At 44.7% G+C, this 16794-nt stretch overlaps 5 protein-coding genes across 5 annotated transcripts; 3 read left to right on the top strand and 2 right to left on the bottom strand.

Annotated features, from left to right (window-relative positions):
• Positions 1-893: 893 nt before the first annotated feature.
• On the top strand, positions 894-3950 carry LACBIDRAFT_326641 (uncharacterized protein; the record flags this gene model as incomplete). Its single annotated transcript, XM_001880496.1, has 8 exons — positions 894-995; positions 1024-1453; positions 1512-1559; positions 1609-1848; positions 1900-2030; positions 2079-2743; positions 2921-3354; positions 3577-3950. 8 exons carry the CDS (start codon positions 894-896, stop codon positions 3948-3950), a joined length of 2424 nt encoding a protein of 807 aa, XP_001880531.1.
• A 564-nt stretch (positions 3951-4514) lies between these two features.
• On the top strand, positions 4515-4784 carry LACBIDRAFT_296641 (uncharacterized protein; the record flags this gene model as incomplete). The annotated part of the gene is made up of 1 exon (XM_001880495.1): positions 4515-4784. The coding sequence occupies one exon, from the start codon at positions 4515-4517 to the stop codon at positions 4782-4784; it is 270 nt and encodes an 89-aa protein (XP_001880530.1).
• A 1961-nt stretch (positions 4785-6745) lies between these two features.
• LACBIDRAFT_326640 (uncharacterized protein) lies at positions 6746-8892 on the bottom strand (the record flags this gene model as incomplete). Its single annotated transcript, XM_001880265.1, has 7 exons — positions 6746-7246; positions 7340-7468; positions 7748-7827; positions 7873-7887; positions 8044-8173; positions 8227-8270; positions 8412-8892. The coding sequence occupies 7 exons, from the start codon at positions 8890-8892 to the stop codon at positions 6746-6748; spliced, it is 1380 nt and encodes a 459-aa protein (XP_001880300.1).
• Positions 8893-9885: 993 nt separating this feature from the next.
• LACBIDRAFT_326639 (uncharacterized protein) lies at positions 9886-10816 on the top strand (the record flags this gene model as incomplete). The annotated part of the gene is made up of 2 exons (XM_001880494.1): positions 9886-10114; positions 10338-10816. 2 exons carry the CDS (start codon positions 9886-9888, stop codon positions 10814-10816), a joined length of 708 nt encoding a protein of 235 aa, XP_001880529.1.
• Positions 10817-13063: 2247 nt separating this feature from the next.
• LACBIDRAFT_326638 (uncharacterized protein) lies at positions 13064-15628 on the bottom strand (the record flags this gene model as incomplete). Its single annotated transcript, XM_001880264.1, has 8 exons — positions 13064-13239; positions 13293-13526; positions 13566-13591; positions 13663-13691; positions 13720-13738; positions 14564-14850; positions 14995-15198; positions 15575-15628. 8 exons carry the CDS (start codon positions 15626-15628, stop codon positions 13064-13066), a joined length of 1029 nt encoding a protein of 342 aa, XP_001880299.1.
• Between the last annotated feature and the right edge of the window lie 1166 nt (positions 15629-16794).

The raw sequence follows: 16794 nt of genomic DNA, 5'->3' as shown, positions 1-16794 counted from the left end.
AATGGCTTTGGTGGCATGGGANAAGCTGGGATAAAGGTCATTTGAACTGATATTCAATGAATGGATTGGACTACTTGGCCTCCATTTGTAGCCTAAAATCTCAGGATAAACCTGGAGAACCCCCCCACAAAAAATGGCACCCAATGGACCAGTATTGCAGCCTGCAGAAATAATTTATATATTTTGGAAAAGGACCCCAGACACCCCGTGACAGCTTTGGTATGATGGTATATGAAGTGATATCATACCATCTGGTATGGTATAACATGACATGGTATGGTATGGTAACTTGGTATTGGTATGAGTGGGATATGGTATGGGTTTTCCATTCCATGGTACCATGGTATTGGTATGGTGCTCACATACCACCCTGGAATGGGTACCCTTGAGGTACCCTTAAATCAAAGAATTCATATACCTCGGGGGTACCCTAAAATGGGTGACTGAAGTGGTGGTGGTGGTGAAAGAAAGAAGCGACGTGGCAACGCGACAGCCATAACTGTCATGTTTGAGATGCCATGTGACAAATGACGCTATATACAGACCTTTAGTTTACCTTGTAACAAAGCCGGTGTGGCTCAGGTGGTTAGAGTGCTGCTTCTATTCATGACATTGTGGGTTCAATTCTCTGAGATGCAAAATTTTTATTTTTACTTAAATATAGTAAGGACACTATAAATACTATATCTATATGTATTCTAATGGTATAATGGTCATTAATTCCTTCCATGGAATCCATATGAACTGCTCCATGGAATCCATATGGACTTGTTCCATGGAATCCATGGTGGATATGCCTAAGTTCCATATGGAATTCAGTGGAATCCAGGTGGAATGGCAATGGATTCCATATGGAATTGACCATTCCATGATCATTCCACATGGAATCCATGATGTCCATGGAACAACAAATTGGCTGTGGTCTCAGCCAAGATTCATTCCATGGATTCCACATGGAATTGGTGATGGATTCCATATGGATTAACCCAGGGAAGGTAAAGACCTCAGTTGTCTGCTGAAGAGGGTATGACAGATGACGAGGTGAAGGACAAAGGCAAGGGAAGAGACATGGCGAATATTGGAGAAGTGAGTGGGAGTGGGAGTGAGAGTGGTGATCAGGATGAGCTAAAGGGTCAGGATGATGGCGAAGATGAGGGTGAAGAAGATGGCGAAGATGAGGGTGAAGATGAGGGTGGCGAAGATGGTGAAGAGGAGGGTGAGGATGAGGGTGAAGAGGAGGGTGGAGATGATGATGAAGTTGAGGGGGAGAAGGACAAGGAGTCAGGTGACGATGTGGAAAAAGTTGAGGAGGATGCAGGCAAAGTCAAAGATGCAGGTGTTGATCAAGATGTTGAGATGGTGGACGTCAACAAGGTTGGAACTGTGGCAAAGACAACTGTCTCTGTTGCAACTGCTGCAATGGTAAACACCATTGAAGTAACTACTTTAGAGGGTGAGTAGAGTGATTTAAGCTAGGATTTTAAATTTTCTGATCTGTTTATTAATTTTAGAAATGGCTGTTACTCTTGATGACCTTCAAGGTGCTAGCAAGACAATTGGTCAGTTTAATTGTATCTGTCTGCCATTTTTTATAAATTTAATCTCCAGGTGGATTTGCACGTGGCAATGCTGTTGGAAATACCTATGGCTTTGGTGATGAACCCTTGGTCGATCTGTCTGCATTACAACAGAAAGGCAAGATCATGGTTTATATTTTGAGCAGTGACCCATCTACTATTGTGCCTACTGAAACCCCTCCATCCTTTCAAAAAATGCTGGCGATCTGTCATATGTCTAAACCTCTCTTCAATGCTCTTGGAAAAAAGTGGCCTACCATCAAGAATCCTGGTAAGTTGTCTTATCTTAATTCATAGACATATGCTGACTTCTTTGGAATAGAATACACCATTTTTGTTCATGACATTGTCTGGACTCTTTTGGGCTCTTTTGAAGAGATTACATCAGTTGAGGGAGATGAAGAGATCACTTGGCACACAGAAAACAACAAGCCAATCCTTCAGATTCTTTTGGTAATTTTTTTCTTACACTTTTTGATGGGTAATTCAATGATACCACAGAGCAACTTCACTTTACCAAGTCTCTCATCTACTATCGTTGTTGCCTCAGCTGCTAGTCCTGGTCTTCCTGTTGCTGCTGCTGCTACTACTAGCCAACTTGTTCCGGTCATGGCTGGCCCGCCTCAGGGTGTTCGGGTTCACTTTACCCAAGAGCAGACTATAATGGCTGATGCTCTTGAGATTCCAGTGGCTTTGCGTCGTGCTGGTAATGCACTTAAACTTCAGGAACATTACACTCGCTATCTTGCTCTTCTTGAGGCTGAGAAGAAATTCAAGAAGATGCAGAAGGATGGAACTTGGCCTGCAGAGCTTAGACTGCCTGTCGGTAGAGAGATTCCAAACCTCTTCATCGGCAAATCGACCTGGCATGATTATTGGACCAAGATTTTTCCTCACATTGCAGAGTATCCAGAAATGGTAAAATGGTTGAGTAATGATGAGGACAGTATGGAGACTGAAGAGTTGTTTGGGGTGAAGATGAAGGCGTATCATTTTGCAGAGTTGCTTGCATGGGTGCAGAATGGGGGATCATTGATCAAGCCGAAGAAAGGTGCAGCAAAGGAGGCATCTGCAGGCACATCGAAGAAATCGTCTACCTCGAAGAAGCCTGCCGGATCTGCTAAGAAGGTGGCCACTTCCAAGAGTGGAAGTTCCAAGCGCAAGTAGTAAGTATGCTAACTTTGACAGCTCAAATCTTTGTACTATCATCTGGCTATATCTCATGAATTTCTTTTGTACAGTAGTTTGAATCTTTTGGTCCTGCTTGTTCTTTGCTATTATCTGGATGGTCTTGCTGGCAACTTGAGTAGTTTGGTCTTTATGATTGCTTGCACTGCATTTAGTTCTCAGTTATCTCTGCTTTTGTGGATGGCATTCTTGATTCCACATGCCTTAGCAAGCCCACAGTCTGCTCCTTTCCCAGACATAGGCTTTCAAGACTTTAGTGAATTCATTATCAACAACTTTGGAGATAAAATATCTCTGCCAACAGTTATGATGATGTTGCTGTCAATGACCAACAATACAGAGCTTCTCTCTCTTCATTTCAAACAAAGTCCTGGATCTAATGCAACATCATGGATTAAATGTCTAGCACGTGCAATTATTGAACAACTTGGCGACAATGATGCAGACACTCTATTCTCAGAAAATGAGCTATCCATGTTTAAAAATGCAACTGCCAGAGAGAATAATGTTTCATCATTGGCTGTGAAACTTGTTGAATTCTCACATTTATTGGGCCTTTACCCATATAACAATAAACAAAAATTCACTGGTACTTTGCAACATATATCACACAGTTCTATTCAACCAGCACTGTTGATTTGCCCAAACTCATCTATCTGTTTGACTGCAGGCTGTGGACGATGTTTTTTGAAAGAGAATACACAAACATGCCATATTCAAAGAGTGACTTTGATCAAAGGCACAGAGGTCTTTAAAAATGTTCAGTTGCTTTCTGGATACTGTAACAACTGTGAAACTATTTATTATGCAGATCATGAATGTACAGCTTTGACAGCAGATACTGAAGTTATGCAACTATATCTGAACTCTGCATTGTATATTAAAGTTGGCCAGAAGCTTTGGGTTGACTGCAAGTTTTCAACTTCAGTGATAAATGGAACATATCACCTTCATGCATCTACATGTGGCTGGGCAAATTATTTCAATGACACTTATGGCAATGACTGTATCACACTGTCTTGCCGCCAGGTGTGGGCTGCTTTCATGCAGGAATCTATCCGGCAAGCATCTGAAATATCAGGGGTTAATTTTGTCACTCGAGATGTATCATCAATAGAGGAAGTAACAGAAGAAGCTTTTGCAGCTTTTGGTTTAATTCAACCAGCTAAAGGTCACATGTGCTGAGTGTTCACAACCATATCGAGCAACATCAGATGTGGTTGTGAACCCAAATAATGATCCTTCCACTTCTGCACAGTACACAGTTCAGATGCGGAATGTAACCATGAGAGTAATTGATGGAATGGTTAATGGCACAAAGCATTGTGCTGCTGATGGTTGCATTGGTGATCTACTTAATTATCGAGGAGGTGCCTTGTGTCGAGTACATGAACATGAGTTTGGCAATCACTGTCGTGTTAGAGATTGCACAGAAACCTTGGTTTGCCCCACAAAGGCCTGTGCAGCTCATCAAAGTGTTTGGAATAAATACCTGCTGGATCACTCAGCTGCAAGTTTGGCAGGATCAAAAAGAATGTTGAACCGTCAGCAAGAAAATCTAGAGTGGAATCCTAGATCTGAGCATGAAGTTCAGCCACATGATCAGCCAGCTCCAGAACCCAAAAAATTAAAGCACTTTTTTGGTCCTGCGACATTTTATTGTGTTGAAACAATTTGTTATCCATGTGGTGTTGTTGAAGCATGGGCAAAATTTGCCAAATCAGAGTCAGAGTCACCATTCTGTCCTTTATGAAGAAGGCTTATCCTACAAAGGAATCACGTCCAGATTATATCTGCATTGATAAAGCTTGTAAAGTGCTTAAACATATGGCTGCACAAGGTCACTGGGATGAGTGGTCAGAAACAACACGATTGATAGTTGATACTTTCCACTATGAGAAACATTGGAAAGAAGACATTCTTTGTCGAACATGGTGTAATCCAGCTCCCACAGATGGGTCTGCTCCAAATTTAGTTATAAAAGCCATAGCTTCTGATGGATCAACCTATGACAAATGAGCATTTAATACTCAGGTAAACCTAATTTGAATCTTTGTAATATTGATAAACTAATGAACTAATAATAGGCCTGTGAACAACTCAATGCATGGCTGGGAGGTTTTGAAATCAATCCTCAAGAGAATGATACCCCAAAACTATAACTGGTTTATTCACACAATGCTTTCTTATCACACTAGAAAGGTTATTGCTTGCCAAGCCAAAAAAGCAGCTAAAGGGATGCAGGAAGAGGAAGGTGGTGATACTGACAATGATGAAGCTGAGTAAGCAAAAGATGTATATAACTCTACTTGACAAGTTTCAAATCCCACTATTGATTTATTAAATGTCCACCGAATGTATCTGGCAAGTCATACTGAGCCTTTTTTCAGATTTATTTATAAGAAGTATAGACTGAACACTTAGCATTCTCTTGTACCTTTTTTGCTTAGAAATCCATCAAAAGTCCATCAGAAGTCCAGTGGAAGTCCAGCAGACTGAGAACTTAGCAATTATGATAGTTTCTGCCTCTGTCCATTGGAAATCTGACGGAAGTCCAGCAGACGTCCAATGGACACAGAATTCTGGCCAGTCCAACCATTTCTTGCTTCTAAGTAGTTTGAGTGGACTTTCACTGGACTTTGCCTGGACTAGCAGCAGAATCCAGTCATGTCCAACAAACTCCAACAGTCTTCTGACGGACTGTCTGCTGGGTCCATCGGAAATGGCAGGGTCCGATGAAAGTCCGTCGGATTCCATTGGACAAGCAGTGGGAGTGTAAAGTACTGTCTTTCTGCTTCACTCCTTTCTGATTTCCTTTGCCAACCCCAGCCCCAGACCCAGACCCTTGAGTCTTTTCCTTTGTGGAAGAACGAAAGTTCAACAGCGAGAAATGGAAACCGGTTGTCTACCAAAAGAAGGGGGGGAAAGAAAGGAGTGAGAGGAAAGGGACAAAGGAACGATGAAAGAGGCACTCAGCATCTAAGCATGCGATTACACGCTGTCAAGGAGGCTATACACGTCGAAAAGGGAATGTAACCCTTGCCGACTATATGCGCAACAAGAGTTCTTGTATGCGTGAGGGCTCGTTTCTTGATGAAGTTCTTGATAACGTAGAAAGGTCGACTTGAGAGGAAGGCTATGGTACGCCGGTAGGAGAAAAACTTAAATTCTTCAGGTTCTTAGAAAGAAATCAAAGGAGGGGGAAAAGAAAGTGTTCATTTGAAAACCCGAAGGCGTCTTTTATACAAATCGTAGAATCACAAGGCATCGCACGTACTCGTGTGCTGCCCGACCAAGATAAAAGAAGGTTCTAAAAATAAACAATGAACCGAAACTATAAAAAGTTAACTTCACCTTTGCCCTCTCTCGACTATCCCTTCGGACTGGGAATTACTCGGGGAACGTACGATGAAGGGAGAGGTCTATTGACGTGCCTCACTGCTGCCCTCAGTGCAGACATCCCTTGCATCAATGCTCTACCCTACTGTCCAGCCGTCCAGTCAAGCTTCGAGAAGGTAAGGATCTGTTGTAAATAAAAATACAAAGAAAACAATTAAATTGTGAAAAGACTAAACACGAACGAACCAAATAAAAAAAATCCCAAGTCCAATTCCTTCAAAGTCATGCGGCGTGGGCATCGAAGAGGCATGAGAAATCATTCTTTCTGAGTGTTTGCACCGCCACTGGCGATTTTGAAGGTGTCCTAACAAAAGAAAACTCTGCGCCAATTCTCAACTCTTTAGTAACGTGCTCAGGATGAACAGTAAATAAATAAAAAAAGAGAAAATATAAAACAACGATCCAAGGTCAAAATAACGAAGGTGTCATGAACAGAACATGACACACTTCCACACCTTCTCCTTTAGACCCTTTGCAGATCTGGCAGTGGATTTCATCACTGACTTGCCTACTTTCTTGCCTTTCCGCTTCTTGAGCCATTCTACCAAGTCCATGATAGAGTATTTAGACTTTGTCACACCTCAAAGATCAAGATCTGATTTGGCATCAGGATCACCCTCCAACCAGGCTACCATGTGTTCATAACCCTCCACCATTGGGAAGACTTTGGCATAGGAATCATGCCAGGTTGTCTTTGCCACAAAAAGCCCAATAACTTCAGTTTTGTTTGAATACTTTCCAAACTTAGTCTGCCATTTGTGTTCAGCAACCATATCATTGATTTGTCCCTGAAGCTCAAAGATGTGGGTGTAGTGTCGATACATAACTTGGAGAGTGGGGTTTGTATCATAGCAAAGTGACTCATTGATTGTCAGCCCAGCTGTTTTGAGTCTACCAAGCAGATTCTCATCGATACTATGTTTAGAGCCAGATGGTACAGAGACATCCATCAGAGTATCAGGATGAGAATGAGAATGAGACTCGTAAAATGCATAATGAGACATAGACTCAGACCGAGATTCAGATAAAGCATAGTGAGATGATGGACCAGAAACATGAGTCGAAGGGGGGGTAAGAAGAACCTGTAGAAAAGGGATAGCTGATTGGAAGACACTTGACAAATAATGAAAGAAATTAAGAAAATGCAAAGAAAAGATGATAATAATGAAACTTACAAATAGAATGTGACATTTGTCACTTTCATTGGATTCAAGACTTTCATTATCTGCCAAAGCATGCTCATAGCGACCTAATAAATTCCACTGCCAAGTGCCAGACAGGTTTGATTGCACAAAAACATGACCCTCTACAAAAATAATCAGTTATATCAGTACCTTACACTCCCACTGCTTGTCCAATGGACTCGAACAGACTTTCATCAGACCCTGCCATTTCTGATGGACCCAATGGACAGTCCATCAGAAGACCGTCAGAGTCCATTGGACATGACTGGATTCTGCTGCCTGTCCAGGCAAAGTCCAGTGAAAGTCCACTCAAACTACTTAGAAGCAAGAAATGGTTGGACTGGCTGGAATTTGTGTCCGTTGGATGTCTGCTGGACTTCTGTCAGATTTCCAACGGACAGAGGCAGAAACCATCATAATTGCTAAGTTCTCAGTCTGCTGGACTTCCACTGGACTTCCAATGGACTTCTGATGGATTTCTAAGCAAAAAAGGTACAAGAGAATGCTAAGTGTTCAGTCCATACTTCTTGTAAATAAATCTGAAAAAACAATATATTCAGTGGACATTTAACAAATCAATAGTGGGATTTGAAACATGTGAAGTAGAGTTTATATACATCTTTTGTTTACTCAGCTTCATCATCTTCAGTATCATCACCTTCCTCTTCCTGCATCGCTTTAGCTGCATTTTTCACTTTGGTGGGCAATAACCTTTCTGGTGTGATAAGAAAGCATTGTGTGAATAAACCAGTTGTAGTTTTGAGGTGTCATTCTCTTGAGGACTGATTCAAAACCTCCAAGCCATGCATTGAGTTGTTCACAGGCCTATTATTGGTTCATTAGTTTATCAATATTACAAAGATTCAAAGTAGGTTTACCTGAGTATTAAATGCTTGTTTGTCATAGGTTGATCCATCAGAAGCTATGGATTTTATAACTAAATTTGGAGCAGACCCATCTGTGGGAGCTGGATTACACCATGTTTGACAAAGAACATCTCCTTTCCAATGTTTCTCAGAGTGGAAAGTATCAACTATCAATCATGTTGTTTCTGACCACTCACCCCAGTGACCTTGTGCAGCCATATGTTTAAGCACTTTACAAGCTTTATCAATGCAGATATAATCTGGACATGATTCCTTTGTAGGATAAACCTTCTGCATAAAGGCCAGAATGTTTGACTCTGACTCTGATTTGGCAAATTTTGCCCATGTTTCAACACAATAAAATGTCACAGGACCAAAAAAGTGCTTTAATTTTTTGGGTTCTGGAGCTGGCTGATCATGTGGCTGAACTTCATGCTCAGACCTAGGATTCCACTCTAGATGTTCTTCCTGACAGTTCAACATTCTTTTTGATCCTGCCAAACTTGCAGCTGAGTGATCCAGCAGGTATTTATTTATTCCAAACACTTTTATGAGCTGCACAGGCCTTTGTGGGGCGAACCAAGGTCTCTGTGCAATCTCTGACATGACAGCGATTGCCAAACTCATGTTCATGTACTCGACACAAGGCACCTCCTTGATAATTACAGCATTTTGCATAATTCATGACAGTTGGCGTTTCGAAATACATTACATCATTTTTACGGACTTAGAAAATTGAGTTTTCAGATGAGCTAATCAAGCTCTTGACCGCTTCCTCCATCTTCCCTTGTCGCATATATGTTCTACCACTCTCTACGGTTGTTCTAATGGTCCAGCACATCACCAGCCATGCCATTGTCGATTCCTCAGATGAAAATGAGGGCGCTGGGCAGGGCATCTCCAGTGAAATCTCGTTGCTATCATCCTCAAGTTCATCTGGCAGCGAAAACGATGGTCCCAATAATCATTTAGAAGAAGTTTTCGACCAAATCCTCTCAGGGAAGATGAAATCAAAAGGCAAGAAGAAAACTGGTGCTACTAGAGGGACCAACAGGAACACAAGTACACACCCCTGTATCTCCAACTTGTCTGAGCTGGCGTTGCTTCAGAGGATAAACCTACAGGCACTGGAGACGAACGGGATGGCGAATCAACAAAGAAATGTACATTCAACATTGCGATGTTCTCAGCAAAGGAAGCGTCGAAGGACCTGAAGAAGTGGACTGGCAAAAATGCATACATGGTCCTCAAGAGGTCTTTACCTTCCCTGGGTTATTCCATATGGAATCCATATGGAATCCATGGAATCAATGTTGGCTGAGGACCCAGCCAATTTCTGATTCCATGGACATGGTAGATTCCATATGGAATGATCCTGGAATGGTCATGGAATGATTCATTCCATATGGACTCCATATGGATTCCATGGAGCAGTTCATATGGATTCCATGGAAGGAATTAATGACCATTATACCATTAGAATACATATAGATATAGTGTCCTTACTATATTTAAGTAAAAAATAAATTTTGCACCTGAGAGAATTGAACCCACAAGGTCGTGAATGGAAGCAGCGTTGTAACCACCTGAGCCACAGTGGCTTTGTTATAAGGTAAACTAAAGGTCCATATATAGCGTCGTCAGTCACGTGGCGTCTCAAACGTGACAGCTATGGCTGTCGCGTTGCCACGTCGCTTCTTCCTTTCACCATCACTACCACCATCCATCCCACCATCTCAAACCACGACCGCCTGCGACAACAACAACAACAACGCCGACAACAACAACAACGATGACAACAACGACATCAACAACAACGACAATGACGCTGGCGATAACAACAACAACGAAGCCGACAACGACCACGGATGGGTGGGAACGAAGGCGAGCGGAAGGCCAGGTAAGCCAGCAGCGTGGCAACCAGATGACGGACGACGACATTCGTCGTTGTCCGTCATTTTATTCCACCCGCTAACAAACCACCCCACCCACCCATTGACCTTGCTGACCCCAAAGCACAGGTCCCACGTCGTGACGTGGCAGATGCACCACCACGAACGGCACACCACCACACCACACCGATGTCAATGACCGTCCACGGACGTCAACGACCGCCCACGCAGACAACACGACCACCCACACAGACAACATGACCGCCCATGCAGACAACGTGACAACACAAAGACGATGTCACGACACAAAGACGACACGACCGCCCACGCAGACGACACGACCACCCACGCAGACGACACGAACACGACGCGAAGACATGAACACAACGCGACCACCCACAAACACGATGCGACCACCCATGACACGACCGCCCAATGGCAACCGAGCCCCCCCTCCATCTGTTGCTCCCCCTCCCTCTGTTGCTCCCCCTCCCTCTGTTGCTACCCCTCCCTCTGTTGCTCTCCCTCCCATCTCTCCCCCCCTTCATCACTCCCCCTCCCATTTCTCCCCCCCTTCATCACTCCCCCTCCCATTACTCCCCTTCCATCCATTCCCACCCCTCCCTTCATCACTCCCTCTCTCCTCCATCACTCCCTACACCCTCCCCCCTCCATCACTTCCCCTGTCTTCCTCCTCCCTTAAATATTGAAAGTAGTAAAAATAAATTGTGTAGTCTATTCAATACATTTCAATTTTTTCTGCTCAGCTATGACCATGGAGTAAAGAAACCATGATTCCATAATGTGGACTTAGGAATTATTCCATAAAGTCATTCCATGTGGATTCCATATGGAGTCCATATGGATTCCACCCTAAAAATGGTATAGGACATATGGAATAAAGTATGGAATCCATCCCCCCATTCCATATTTCTGCAGTCCACCCCCCATTCCATGGATTCCACATGGAATAACCCGGGGAGGGTAAAGTATTGCACTGGCTGTGAACCCAAATCAACCTCTTGGCCTACCAACTCCTGGCGACGGACATGTTTGGCTGGAGGCAAATGAATGGGGGAGATAACAGGAGTGCAAGAGCTGTCATGAGATTCCTCATCAGAAGATGGTACTTTTTCCACCTTGACCCCTGCTCCTGAAAGCTTGGGCTCCTCACGTGATTTGCACTTCTGCTGGCCAACTTGTGTGGAGGTCGTGGCTGCCTTCTTCTTTTTGTTTACTTTCAAGGTGTTCTCATTGATCATCAGGCTATGTGCTCTGGCATGGTGATATGCTTTGCCTGGGGATGAACGTGAAAGTGCATAACACGCAAACAAGGATCAAGCACGTCGGGGGGAAAACCCTAAACACCTAACACTCACTCACACACACACACACACACTATCACAATCTCGGTGCAAGAGTTTGAGGGCCTTTGGTATTAAGAAATACCACTTTTGTCTTCTTAGGTTTAAGTCTCAAGAGTTTTTGTTCAAAATTGGGTTTTTATTATAAGGTGTGGTTTAGAATAGTTCAATAGAACAAAATATGTCTTTCTGGGAACTTGGTTTCTTAAATGCAAAGTTCTTTGATCACAGTTTCTTTTATTAACACAAAACACGACTTTAATTGACTTTTATGACTCCCGTGAGTTTTTATTATGTCACTACGCTCCAAAACCAAGTGTACGAGTATGCTGTCTCGTCTAAAATGATACTGTGTCCTTAAAACCTCTTATTCAAAGTCTCCAAGTAAGTTGACTCCCAAGCACGCTGGCTTTGTTCACACTGTACTTATCTGACCACGAAGAAATCTCCTTTTAATTGATTACAACTATCCACCTCCTAAGTCTCTACTTGGAGTGCAACTAGCTGGTCAACAGGGGGCAATTGCTTGCCGTTTGACCTGCCAGCGCGCTCCTTATATACTCCAGGAACCCCTATCTATGTTTTACATGTGTTTTTAATGTGGGATACTTCGGTCCGAATTACAAATATGAAATTTAATGAACGTGTGGTATATTTTGTAGTCTTTCTCTTGTGAACACTACAGATTTTGTAGTGTCGCGTCTTTCATTTTTCAAATGCATCAGTGTTTGATGCGTACGTGGAGTTAGCCAACGTAGCTATTCTTAGCTTGGCATGATCTCGCATGTTTCTTTCTATGGCCCGGTTTACCGGTTTGACAGATGACATCACAAAATGATTAACGTTTCCTGATGCGTTGATGCGCATGCGTACGCGTTTACCAATAGTCTTCGGTCTTCTGTTGTTCCCGAGTTTTTAATTAAAATGCCTTGTCTTGGCTTGTCTTTTCATTACGGAGATCGGTAGACACTCCGAAGGTGTTTTCAAATGTCTTTCTTAATTGTCAGGGGGTTCTTATTATATTTCATATAAAAGAATGTGTCTTTTTCTTATGTTTGTACTTGTGATGTTCAGACGCATCAGTCTTTGATGCGTACGCGGGAACTGCCGTACATGACTTTCTGAATGGCCGTGAGCCACGCTGAGTCTTCATATGTTTACTGTCTAGACGTGGTTTAGTCTTTCAATGTTTCAGACATGCTGTTTAGGCATCTAAGTCGTCTTTTCTGTATTTCTTGTATAAACACGAGTTTTTCACAATAAATCCATTATGTGTTTCTAAACCCTTTAGTAGTAATGCAATTCTTCTCCCTACATTGGGTATTTACTCTAGAACCTCTTTGTGCTCTATTTCATGGTAGGTGAATCTTAGATAGGATCCAAGTATAATGTCACGACGCGTACTGCTGCCAGTTCCAAGGCCTTCGTCCTATTTTCAGATTCCACACATTTGCATTTTTAGTCAACTGCGCCGGGTATGCACATTGACTCTTTGTATCATTGCAATTGTATGTAGTGTATTTATTAGAGACGACCTTTATCGGTAAAATTGTTAAAATCGAATTTTATACGGGTGAAATGGTTTCATCCGTATCAATGGAGTAGTGGAGGGCAGTCACTGCCTCCATCATTTTGACAAGCAGCATTCTCCACCTCAGGCATGCAGTTTTTGACACAGGTGAGGACCACGAGCACCCCTGATTTGGATACGCCAGTAATGATTGGTATGTCCAAGAAATCCTCACTCCCCTCCACCAAGTCCATGTAATCTAAACCCCAATCCTTTAGAACATGCCTCATGAACATAACAAGTAAAACTCACCATCTGACCACGAGACAATTTGAGGGGCCAGCTTGTTATTCTCATCCTTGCTAATCATGTATGTGAAAATCAGATTGATTCCATTTGAAGATATGTCAGTAATCGACCATCCCTTTGCCTCAGGGATGGGTTCATTGCAAGGCCAACGTTTAAGAACCATCTTAGCATCATGGCAGTGGGTGAAAAAGTTGGCCCACAATGCTGATGCCAATGCTATCTCAGGACCTGCACATTCTGCTGCCAACTCACTTCAGTCACCCAATGACAACTGACTATTAGTCTTGCAAACTCCATGAATACTATGGGACTAAATGTCAGGGTGTATATCTATATTGTATATATTCCGGGGCTTGTATATCTCCACTTTTACCTAAATATATTTTGTTGTCCAATGTCACACTAAATATATTTCTAGTATATCACACACCCCAAAATATATTTCCTCACTGGAATGGACTCCAAATATATTCAGTACTTTATAGTGCCCCACCCATTCCTGCAGGAATCCACAGGAATCCACAGGAGTCCGCAGGAATGGGACAGGAATCCACAGGAATCCACAGGAATGGGACAGGAATCCACAGGAATCCACAGGAATGGGAGGTCTTTACTCTCCCCCAGTAATTCCGCCCGGAATCCCACCTCAGTCCCGGAATTCCGTGGGACTGATCACGGAATTCAGTACTTTACCCTCCCCCACGGATTCCATGTGGACTCCATCCAGAAAAGACCTCACCCTAGAACTTTGTTGAAAATCCATCTGGACTCCACATGGACTCCACCTGGAATCCAAGTGGCCTCCAGATGGATTTGATGACAGTTTCAACATGGACTTGGCCTTGTACAAATTATGGAAAATCCCACTTGTAGCCAGATGTCATGTGACTTAAGTGAACTCAGACCTAACAATTCCTGGATGACATTTCTATATGAACAAGGAAAACTCAAATATATTTCTTGAATAGAACTACACAGATGTATTGTACTACTTTGAATGTTAAAGAAAGGGGTGGAGAGTGGTGGAAAGTGGTGGAGAGGGGGGGGGCAAGTGGTATGGAGAGGATGAAGGAGGGAGCAGAACATGGAGGGAGGAGGGAGGAGGGAGGAGGGAGGAGGGAGGAGGGAGGAGGGAGGAGGGAGGAGGGAGGAGGGAGGAGAGTGATGGAGGAGGTAGGGAAGGGAAGGGAGTGATGGAGGAGAGAGAGGGGAAGGGAATGATGGAGAGGGGGGGAAGGGAGTGGATTGGAGTGATGGGTGGAGGGGGTACTCACGCGGGCGGTCTACTTCGTACGCAAGTGGTTCGTGGGCACTCGTTTTCGTGTGTGGGCAGTGGATGTGGTCGTCCGGTCCATGGGCGCTCGTTTTCGTGTGTGGGCGGTGGATGTGGTCGTGGTCGTGTTCGTCGTGCATGGGCAGTCGTTCGCGTCGTGGACGTAGAGGCATTGTACGTGGCATGGGTGCTTGTCTTTGTACGCGGGCGCTCATTTTCGTACGTGGGCGCTCTGGGCGTGGACGCGTCGTGGACAGCTGGGGTTGTCATGGTGGTCGTATGCGTTGTCTGTGGGCGTCGTGGTCACTAGGGAGTGGGGGGTGGCTGTTTTTGGGGCGGCCGTGAATGATTGCCCCGTCGCCGACGGCGACATGGCCCCTGGATTGGGTGTGAAAGGAGGAAAGCGGGAGGGAAGTGGGGCTGGCTACTCACCTGCATACGGCGGATGGTGACGATGGCGTGCATCGTCTGCTGACGTGCCACGTCATCGTCTGCGTCCGCCGGCGCTCGTTCAGTAGTTGGGGTGGTGACGTGGCGTCGACACGTTGGGCAATCGTCGTCGTCGCTGTCCCTGGGCGTTGTCGTGGTCGTCCTGGGGTTGTAGTTGTCGTGGTGGTGGTGGATGTCGTCGTCGTGCTGGTGGTTGTTGTGGCCATGCTCGCGTTGTCGCCGTCAACGATAGTGGGTGGTGTCGGCCGTGGGCGATGTGGCGAGCCAGGGGGAGTCGTCGTGAGGGATTGTGGTGGTCGAGGAACAAGATGTGCAAATGATAACCAAACAAACAGCATGTGTGTTCAAGTGTGCGGAACGTGCCGAGCCTCGGGGGCGATATATAGTGCTAGTTTGCACTATATATCTAAGTTCAATGGTTAATTGTGTGGTTGTTTTGGCCACTATGTTCCGTGAGCTTGAGTGTTCAATTCTTCTTGATGCAGTTTTATTTTTATATATAATAAATAATGTAGTACAATTAAAGGCTATTAATCCATATGGATTCCAGCTGGAGTCTCACTGGGTGAATTAATATAACCCTGTGTTCTGAGGTGGAGTCCATGTTGGAGTCCATGTTGTCCACATGGAGCAACTGGACTCCAACTGGACTCCACCTGGAATCCAGATGGATTCTAGACGAAAAATTGGCTGGGTTACCACCAAAAAAAAATTGTCTAAAATCCACCTGGACTCCAGGTGGATCCATGGAGTCCATCTGGAGTCCACATGGAATCTGTGGGGGAGAGTAAAGTCCTCACGGAATTTTGCATTTTGTGGGACTGTGCACGGAATATACAGGGAATAGTATTTTTATTATTATGTCTTGTCAGTCCCTATTGAGTCCCACTGGATTCCGTGAAATTTTTGCCAAATCCGTGGACCGTCTGGCGGAATTCCATGGCATAGATGAAAAATCCCACACGTGAGATATTCATGTGATCTCACGTGGGAGTACAAACAAAATGCCATTGTCACAACGTGTGACGTGGCTTCCTTTCTCCAAACCACCACCACCAGCACACGACAACGCCACGGCGAACAGTGACAACCGCCCACAACAATGAAACGGCGCGAGCGCCCACCACGTCAACCGACGCCCACGCCAACAACGACACACACCGCCATGTCAACGGACCCAACGACAACGCCAATGACGATTACGCCAGCGGACAACACCAACAACACCAACGGACGCTGACAACACCAACGGATGCCAACAACACCAACGGATGACGCCAACGGGCGACGTCGACGATACCAGCAGATGACGACCACGCCGCTGACGGACGATGATGCCAGCAGACGACGACGCCACCAATGGACGATGACGACGCCGCTGACGGATGATGATGCCAGCAGACGACGACGCCACCAATGGATGATGACGACGCCACCAATGGATGATGATGACACCGCCAGCGAACGACGACGACGATGCCAGCGGACGAAGACGACACCACCAACGGATGACGATGACGCCAGCAGACGACGACGCCGCCAACGGACGACGTCGATGCCAGCGGACGACGTTAACACCAACAGACGGCCACATCAACAACAAGCACAGCAACCATTCTTCCTCCCCCCTTCCTTTTCCCTTCCCCTTCCCTTCCCCTTCCCTGTCTCTCCCCCCTTCCTCCTTTTCTTTTCCCTTTCCCCGCCCCTGTCCCTCCCCCCTTCCTCCTTTCCCCTCCCCTGTCTCCCCCCTTCCGCCTTTCCCCTTCCGCTTTCCCCTCCCCT

The sequence above is a fragment of the Laccaria bicolor genome, genomic scaffold (genome assembly GCF_000143565.1).
Source record: "Laccaria bicolor S238N-H82 LACBIscaffold_10 genomic scaffold, whole genome shotgun sequence".
In the NCBI taxonomy this organism is placed as follows: Eukaryota; Fungi; Basidiomycota; class Agaricomycetes; order Agaricales; family Hydnangiaceae; genus Laccaria; species Laccaria bicolor.
This window is presented reverse-complemented; position numbering and strand designations above follow the sequence as displayed.